General features: G+C 37.1%; 1 protein-coding gene across 2 annotated transcripts in view; it reads left to right on the forward strand.

Moving 5' to 3' along the window:
* The window catches only part of sh3d21.L (SH3 domain containing 21 L homeolog), a 43778-nt gene extending 35700 nt beyond the window's left edge, over positions 1-8078 (forward strand). For both annotated transcript variants that reach the window (NM_001114840.1, XM_041580784.1), the window contains 7 exon segments: positions 1988-2108; positions 2351-2400; positions 3574-3668; positions 3811-3888; positions 5089-5294; positions 6112-6175; positions 6869-8078. In NM_001114840.1, coding sequence (NP_001108312.1) covers positions 1988-2108; positions 2351-2400; positions 3574-3668; positions 3811-3888; positions 5089-5294; positions 6112-6175; positions 6869-6907 — 653 coding nt within the window. In that variant the 3' untranslated portion in view covers positions 6908-8078.
* Positions 8079-9968: the final 1890 nt, after the last annotated feature.

Raw genomic sequence — 9968 nt, forward strand, 5'->3', positions numbered from 1 at the left:
CCAGTTGTAACATGCATGTATTGGCAATAACCCTCTATAGAGGTTTCTGATCTGCAGTAAAAGTCATGGCAATGCTCATGTGCAATAAAAAGCCACAAGGTCATCATAACAAGCCGACCAACCAATCAGGAAAGCTTTCAGTTGGTACATATGGGCAGACTTTAGCAGAGAAGGGCAGGAGGTAGTAGGTTTTTACTGTAATCAATAGTTTATTTCTGTACCTTTACAGTCCCTGTTAAAATAACTGGCAGAATGCAGTGATCACAAGTGTGCTGCCTAACAGTGTCGGGCAGGCCCACAGGGAGACCAGGAAAACTCCCAGTGGGCCCAGGTGTCAGTGGGCCCTCATGCTGTTAAACTTTTGGCCTATTTCATGACCATTCCCTATTTCTTTGAGAACAAAGAGGCTAAATAGATGGAATAATAGATTATAGTATGTAAAAAAACAGACTAGGAGAATATAGGTTGAGTGAGGAGATGAAGAATATTAGTACTGAGAGTGGGACCCTCATCTAAGGTTTTATGATGGGCCCCTGGTCTAAGGTTTTTGGGTGGGCCCCTGGTGTCCCAGTCCGACACTGCCTAAAAATCCCTGAATGCTGCATTCTGCCTCTAGTGTGTGCATCCATGTTTAAATGGGCTAGTATCTCTCTCTATCAGTAATACAAATCATTAGCAAATATGCAAAACACAGAGCTCATCAATTCAGCAGGGGTGTATTGTATTGCCAACAGTTAATTGGTGTCATCAGAAGAAAACAAAAGGAGCATGATAGTCATTCTAAATAGGCTGGACATATCCCTTAGCAGAATTCCAAAGCTCTGGTTCACCAGGAGGCTGTTATTCCCTAGCCTATGATTAAGTGTGCCTGTGTGACACGAAACGTATCAGGCGTTATTTTTTAGATGTGATGTAAAATAAAGTATTATATTTTATATATCATTTTTTGCTCTTGGAATCTACTTTCGTTGGATGTTCCGGATTGGTGCCTGCCTAATGCGGTTTGTTGGGCTGTTATTCACTATTTGTGTTTGATGTCTTTTCATCCCTAGGGGTGACTGACAGCCCCACATACTCTTCCATATGTACCCCCTCTTTACATATATATGTACAACTTCTGCACCAAGTGTTTCTCTAGCATTTCCAGCCTATATTATCCTCTCTAAGCACATTTCTTGTGCCTTCCACCATATTGTGCCTATAGCTCTTGCTCCCCTTTTCAGGCCCTTCTTCTGCTGCCCCTTTACCCCCATTCCTATGAACAGGTTGGTGTTAAAGGAAAATCTTTAGCTGTAGATAGAAAATGTCTGGACAGCCCTGTGTTCACTTTGCACAACTTATACACATTATTTAGGTAGTACACTAATTCCTCATTGTGCGCTCTAATATTGTCCATTTAATGTTGTATTTAAACACTGCTAAGTCCCCAACATGCACATGGAGGGTGCAGTTAATTAGCTCAGTGACCTTTTAGACCTCCTGGTTCAGGAATGGGGTTACCATTTCAGTAAAAATAAATCCTCCAAGTTGATCACATCAGTTACCCAAATATATTTCCATATTGAGGTGCCTGCACAAAATAGTTCATTTATAATGTGATGAGATAACTAGCATTATTGACGTGTGTATTGTATTGTCACTGGGATGTCGTTTTCCATGGAAATGTTGCAAAATTGTTTCAAAATCAGTATGTAACATATAAAGCACACACATACATCTGCAAGAAAAACTTTGCTAAATAGGAGGTTCTATCCTTGTTTAACTAATGACTGTGAATCTGGCCACACATTTCAAAGTTTTGGATATCTGACAATAGGTCTGTTGCACATTTAGAAGGATATTTGTGCAATGTGGCCAAACTGATGCAGACCATGCAGTCTTCAGTTGGCAGCTGATACAATATCCTTACCAAACAGGCTGAGAGGTTGGGCTACGTTTCCATACATACGTTTAAGCAAGTCTATATTGGTTTCTTTCTTTGTTTTAGGGCAACGTGAACCAAAGGCTGACCATACTCCCAAAGTGAACAACCAGCCAGCAAAGAAGTCAGCTCCTCCCCCTCCAGTGCCAAACAAGGTCAAACATAATGTTGCTGGTCCCTCCAACAAGTAAGATATACATAGAGACATTTGCACTGGTAATTACAGAGACATTGGATATAAGCCATTCACCAGAATACATACAGTATATCATGTATATCATATAACAAAAGCATTAACTATAACTTACTGGGATTCACAGCAAGTTTATTTTTGAAATCTCCCATGTTCTAAACTTTCAGAAGATATGAGAGCACACACAAAAAAAAATTGTTAAAAATTGTTAAAAAATTGCTATGTTATATTTACAGACCCAGCACTGAAACGGGAGAAGATGTGAATCATAGTTCCAAGGAGTCAAGTAAGTTGTAGCTGTTGGTCAGGTCTGAATGGACTGATTGTACCTGCTCACAATTTTCATTATGCGTCTGTTAATATTGGAAACAAAAGGAAAAATTTAAATTATTAGGCAGAAGTCCTAATGACTTTAAAAATCATCTCCAACAGGCTTACTTTACTTATTGTGTAAGAAATAACCCCCAAGAATGTTGAATAGCAGACACTCACCAGTAGAATGTTGGGTTTGGGTATCAAGCTCACAACCTACAGCCAAGGCAAAGTATCTTTATTAAGTTTACATGTCCTTAAAAGTGTATACTTGCATGAAAGCATAGATGTAAACTGAAAGAGCAGTTTTCACTATATTTACACTATATGGGTAAAATAATCCAGAGCAGAGCCTGACCAACATAACAGCATCTACTCTTCTAGGAAGGCTTTTCACTAGATTTTGCAAAATTGCTGGTATTTGCTTTCATTCAGCCAATAAAGCACTGTGCTAAGTTTGGGGAGGAGGTAGTGTTCAAATTAATTCCTCATAGGTTTAGCTGAGTTGAAGTTAGGGTTTAGCACAGGCCAGTCAAATTATTACACTCTGTTTTCTTTATTTACGTGGCATTATCATTCAGAAACAGGAGAGACTACTTTAAACTATTGCCACAAAGCAGGAAGCCCGAAATAGCCAACAATGGCATTGTGCACTGCAGCCCTTAGTCTGCTTTGAATGGAACCTGTGGACCTAGCCCAAACCATGGAAAACTGTCTTAGACTATTATTCCTTATCTAACAAACCATTTTTATTATATATTTAGGCAGATAGTGTTCTTCTCCAGCTGATGCTTGACATTGCACATAGTAATGTTAAGTTTTTGCCTGTTATCACCAATGAAAACCCCATGCAACTTATAAATAGTTCTGCTGCTGACTTTGCTGCAGAAGACAATTTGGAACTTGGCAATGAGTGTTCTAACTGAGGTCATACTAGATGGAGAGCCCAGATATTTTTGGCTTCCAGCTTATTGCTTTGCAGGTCTTGGAGGTTAATATCTCAACATGTCTCTATCTCATGCAACATCAGAAACACTCAATGTTTGAAAGAAATAACAAAAACATACAAATATATTTATTTGGCTTGTTGCCCTGTGTATTTGTATATAGTGTAATGTAGATGGATATGTTTGGTCTCCCCATACAGATACTTTAGATGGATTAAGGTTGTCTTCTGTGAAGCTGGCACATCCTACTGCAGACAGACCAAAGATGATGGGCAAACGACTACCTAAGGGGAAGGTGAGTTTCGATTTTTTTAAATAAAGAAAATAATAATAATTGCAAATTAAATCTTTACCAGCTCCCAGAAAGACCAGAACAACATTGGGTGGTCTAAAATTACCTTTTTTTGGAGCTTAATTTCTTCTCTCTCTCCTTTTAGAAACCTGTAGCAGAATCAGATGATAAAAAAGCTGAAGAGAAGGTGAATTCTCATAACAAAGTATCCTCATCCGCAAAGGTAAAAAGAAAGAAAAGAAGGAAATCAAAGCCTATAATATTTATTTAGACATCAGGTAACACTGACACCTTACTTAGGATCACTCTTTAAAGTTATATGAGATTTTTTTCCTATGATTTAGGAAAATTTCCAACAAGCAATATGCAATATAGTTAAGGTGGCCAACTACGTTGTGCACCAAACTACACCAAAGAAAGCATTTTAAAAAAAAAGACAACCATTTGGAAAAGCCAATTTGCTATAAAATTTATTCCCTATAAAAATAAAAAAATAAATATTTGAATTCTTGATGAATCAGATGAAAGGACTGGCAAGACTAAGGGTGACTTTAAAGTTTCCGGCCATCGCAAATATAGTATAATATATTGACATCAATTGCTGTTTTGTTAAAAGGATAAGGAATTTTAAAATCACAGGGGGGTACCAAACGTTATCTCGAGACAGCCCCCGGCCAAAGCATGCACAGTAGAATGAAACGCTGGCTTTTTGCTTCTAAATTTAGCTTTTCATGCTACTGCACATGCTGCAATGAAGAAAATACAGAAGAAGCTGGTTGTATTCAGCTCCAACAAACATGCCCTGAATTGGTGCAGTTTTTAATGAAAAGAATCACCTGCCAGGGGTAAAAGGTAAGCGGTTGCAATCACTGTTGATTTTCTACCATTTTGGCATCCCTTTGATTATACTATTACTTTTAATAGGGAGGGCATGTTTTTATGTCAAAAATTTCATAATGTTCTATAACATATTGATGAGGGTGAGTGTAGGAGTGCAAGGACCTTTTCTTTCTCTGTTCTCTGCACTTTTGTCTAAATCCTGACCTCATGAACCCCACATCCCTTATCCTATCAGTTCTCATTTGTTATAGTGGATTCCTGTAGTCTTTTTAGTTCCAGTTCCAAATAGCAAATAGCACAAAAAAGCAAATAATAAAGCAGATAACATTGCAGGTCTTACTGTTACTTTGTGATCAATATAATTATTGTGTTGACAGTGTATTAGAAGCAAGAGTTCTTGCTATGCATTGGTTATTAGTTTATAACTTACTACAGCTTTAGATTTGTTTCTAAACAAAACCTATTCATGCATATATCTAAGTCTAAATAAGTAAGCAAATTCAGTGCTTTCATGGCTTGGTTTTATACATAGTATTTTATTGCATTTCTGCTAGTAAAAAGTCATTTTTGTTTTCTTTAACAGGATCCAAGGATCTCCAGCACCACTAGTCCAGCATCCTCACCAACTAAGACTAGCTCGCTGTCTCCCTTAGCTGCCTCAACAATGAAGCAGAGCCAGGAGACTTCTGAAAATCATGTATCCTCTGTGCAGAGTTTAAAAGTAGAAGACGTTGCAGCAGAGATTGCATCACTCAAGTTCATGATGGATCTTTTGAGGAACAAACATGCGTATGTTTTTATTTAGGGTTTGGTATGCTAAGAAGTAGTATGTCAGCCATTTTCTAACTTCCTCCATATATCAATCCTTATGACTTATTTACTAAACAAGGGCAAATTGCCAACAAACACATTTTTACTAGGGATGCACCAAATCCTAGCTTCAGTTGGGGATGCATTGAATCCTGCACTGGTTGAACCAAATCCGAATCCTTAAAATCACGAGGGATTCAAAAAAAATTTCTGCATGCTGCCACGTGTGGACTTTCTTTACCCCCTCCGTTCCCTAAATGACTTATGCAAATTAGGGTTCAGATTCGGTTCAGTATCTGGATGAATCCTTTCTGAAAGACTTGGTGTTTGGCTGAATCTTGAATATAGGCATCCAGTGCATACCTAGTTTTTACCAACAAAGTAACAGGTACAACACTGAGAACCTGTAGGCACAATGCAGGTAGGAAGGAAGCCCTACACTTGAGCGTACTGCTCATGAATAAGGGAGCCCTAGGTATAGAGCTACCAATTTAAGTTGCACATTGCAACTCAAGCTCCAAAGTAGGCTCGAACTGGTCATAAATTGGTATAGCATGGCTAAGCCCATTTTGTACCTAGCGATGAACCAATGAATTGTAAATGAGCCCTTTTACAGGATCTCACTTCCCTTTTGTATTTCGTTTTGCTTGTGCAAGAAATGTATATGACACACACTCATTGACTACAAATGGAGAAAAAGTTTAGAGGGGAAAAATTGTTATGAATAAAGTCTGTCTGTACTGTGCTAATACAGTAGACAAAATGTGGACTGCTTCTTATGATTTTGTTTATGCAGAAAAGATATGGAAGATATCAGATCAGAGATGAATGAAGAGAGAGCCAAACGCCTAGCACTCCAGGTAAATAGGAAAACCCTGTATGCATGTCAAAAGGAAAAGTCTTCAAATGACACTGGCATCTATAAAACTTTTACATATACTCTTTGTTGCTATGTTTTAATGTTTGTCAAATAAAATGTAATTGAGCATTTACATTTCCCAGTAGATTGTATTTGAACACACTGATTTCTGCAGTAGTCATTTACTACTTTTCACTTGCAAAATTAACTAAATATTTACTTTAGCAATGGGTGCCCAAACTTTTTTTCAACTGTCTATCTTCTCTCTGATCCATGTTGCTGGGTGAGTTTTGTCTTGTGTTCATCTCTAGCAGGCAGGGTATTTGTTTTCTGTGTGTCCATGCCCATGCACCCAGGTAATGTAAGAGACAAAGCCTTGCTCTATAATAAACTCGAAAGGCTTGTAAGCAGAGTGAAGAGAAGGTTGCAGGGAAAAGAAGATCTGTGTTGAGCTAAACTACTTATATTGTAAAATCAAATTGAGGTGTCACTATTAGTTTGCAATTTGCAAATCCGCTGGTTCTTAAAAATGGCAGGTTTAAATGCTTTTTCACTCTGGAGTTTGATTTGGTCCTTTAAAACAAGCGTATTTTAATGCAATTATATGTATGAACAAACCTGTAACTTTTATCATCCCCAGCATTTATAAATCATACAGGAGTTAAATGCCAATAAATGATTTGTGTATTTTCAGATGGAAGTTGAGCACCTGAAGAATCTGTCTTCGGCATAGATCATTGCTGGATCTAACGTGTCCCTGTCCCCTGAACATATAGAACTCATGGACTCCATAAGGATCCAGATTTGGAAAGAGAATGGACCCAGTGGTGACTTAACATACAGACACTACCCAGTTTTACATTGAGATTTTATTCATTCTGTGGAGAAACACTGAAAATGAATCTTTAACCAAAGTGGCTGCCTCTTTTGCATTCTTCCTAATGTCATTGTTTTAGTCTTCTCGTAGGCCTCATTATATCCATTATCCATCAATTTTATTCATGCTGTGGAGACACACTGAAAATGAGTCTTTAACCAAAGTGGCTGCCTCTTCTGCATTCCTAATGTCAATGTTTTAGTATTCTCATAGGCCTCATTATATCCATCATCTATCCATTTTATTCATGCTGTGGAGACATACTGAAAATGAGTCTTTAACCAAAGTGGCTGCCTCTTCTGCATTCCTAATGTCAATGTTTTAGTCTTTTCATAAGCCTCATTATATCCATTTTCTAACTACTTGGGCATCTTCTGCACTTCTACATCATCAAAGGTCATGTTGTAGAACATATTTAAATATGTCATCTCAATAGCAGAGCCAGTTTGGTAAATAATAGTTGAGACTATAATGGGTTCCATAAACAGGTGACATTTTTTTGTACCTCTTGAATTAAGATGGTAATTTTCATTTATATGCACTGCCTGAGCAGAACATGTTCCTGCCTGATCTCATATACATTTTTGCTCTTACTATCAGGATTGCACATGTACAATGGGCCTTCAAAACATTTATCAACTATCATCCCAGAGGTGAACCCTAAATCCACAAGCATGATGTACTACATCTAGACCTATGTCCTAAGGACATTATTTGGTAATGTTTTTAACCAGCATAGATCTCAACCTGAGAAACTCTGCATTTTGAATAACTATATAGACCTGATTGTCTCTTTTGCACAGCTCAAAGTAAAGTTGTAATTAGAAGAAATTACATATATTTTCTTATGTACTTTTAATACTTGGGACCAGTTCAGTGCCAAACCTCTTCTGGCCTTGAAAAGACTTATGGGAAAGTCAAATTTTTAAAATCAGGTTGGGTTATCTGTTAATATCTGTCTTTTTCTATATAACTTGTGCAATATTTTTAATAAATATGCATATATTTATTCATATATAAACTTCAACTTCATTGTTTATGTGTCAAATTTGTTTGGTGTAAAAATGGATTAGACTGACTTTTTAGAAGTTAATGCTCACACTTCCCTTTAAGCATGCTCTAGCCATTGAGCTACATTAACTTTGGAGTGCAAATATTCACCTGGCAAATTCTAACCAATTTTTGGGTGCAATTTCAATCTAAGGGTGAAAATTTGCTTTGAGAGAACTTCTTTTCTGCGGGTGTGCCTATCTCCATCAAGAAGAACCATTACGTTTTCTTCAGTTCTTGCAAGTTGACTTAACTAGTGTTCCATTGTTTGACCTGTAGAATGTAAGAGCAGATATTTCTCTCACAGCAGGGACGGACAGTGTCTATTCACCCACTGCATTTTCAGCATTCAGAAAATCAGGACCTACTTGCAACCTTGTCATAATGCTTGTTGTATTTTTCTTTCATCTGTGATTGCTCAGTACATGACTAACATTTAATTTTGACATAAAGAGAAGGTTGTAGGGATAGTATGAACAATTGGAAATGGCATTATCTTTGCCTACCCCTCACTACACTCAACCCACATGTTTATATATCCAGTTGCATTATACAGAATGCACACCAAGGTACAGTTAGAAACAAAACTATTTTTATAACAGTGTCCAGGTTTCTACCAACAGATAAAGGATATACAGGCAGCATTGTGGCTCAGCGAGTAGCATGTCTGCCTTGCAGCGCTGGGGTCCTGAGTATCTGCAAATTTGTATGTTCTTACTGTGTCTGTGTAGCTTTCCTCTGGGTTTGCCAGTTTCCTCCCAAACTCCAAAAACACAGACAGGTTACAGTAATTGGCTCCTGATAAAACTGACCACAATAAGTGTGAATATGATAGAGATCTTGGACTGTAAGCTCCTCTGGGACAGTGACTGACATGAATATTAATATCTGTAAATAAATATGAAAAAATATATATAAACATTTATTTCAAAGTACCTTGGGGTTTGAAATAATGGCTGCATTCTGCATACAAACTAGATTATAAAATGTATGCTGAACTTAACCAGTATCTCACCATTCACTGTTGCTGAAGGCAGCAACATATAATATATAATATAATTATTAGTAGCTAAACCTCTGAGAATTCGAAAAAGTCCCCATCTAAGTACATCAGATCCTGTATAGAAAATGGCCTATAATTAAGTGCCCCTAGTAGGCATGAAACGGATAAGGTTTTTTTTGTACAATGTGAAAGGATGTTGGAACCCTTTGATAAATTATTAAGCAGCTGTGCCAGCCTGTTATTGCTGTGAAGCTTTGCATCATGCCAAAACTTGTTTATGCATACCTCCCAACATTTTGGAAATAAAAAGAGGGACAAAAAATATTTTTTTTTGACCACGCCCATTTTTGTGGTCCACTCCCCCCTAATACCATGTTCATTTTACAAAATTTGGCAGGTTATGAAACTTTGAACATATTTCTGTGTTTTTTTTTCCAGTTATTACAGTTTTGTTAATGAAGGTGAATTGCCCTTTAAAGGGGTTGTTCACCTTTGAGATAACTTTTAGTATGATGTAGAGAGGGATATTCTGAGACAAGTTGAAATTGGTTTTCATTTTTTATTATTTGTTGTTTTTGAGTTATTTAGCTTTTTATTCAGCAGCTCTTCATTTTGCAATTTTAGCAATCTGGTTACTAGGGTTCTTATTCTCCTAGCAACCATGCATTGATTTGAATAAGAGACTGAAATATCAATAGGAGAGGGTCTGAATAGAAAGATGAGTAATAAAAAGTCGCAATAACAATACATTTGTAGCCTTACAGAACATTTGTTTTTTATAAGGGGTCAGCGACGCCCATTCGAAAGCTGCAAAGTCAGAAGAAAAAGGTAAATAATGATAAAATATAAAAAAGAAATAATCAA

Source organism: Xenopus laevis, chromosome 2L (assembly GCF_017654675.1).
Source record: "Xenopus laevis strain J_2021 chromosome 2L, Xenopus_laevis_v10.1, whole genome shotgun sequence".
Taxonomy (NCBI): Eukaryota; Metazoa; Chordata; class Amphibia; order Anura; family Pipidae; genus Xenopus; species Xenopus laevis.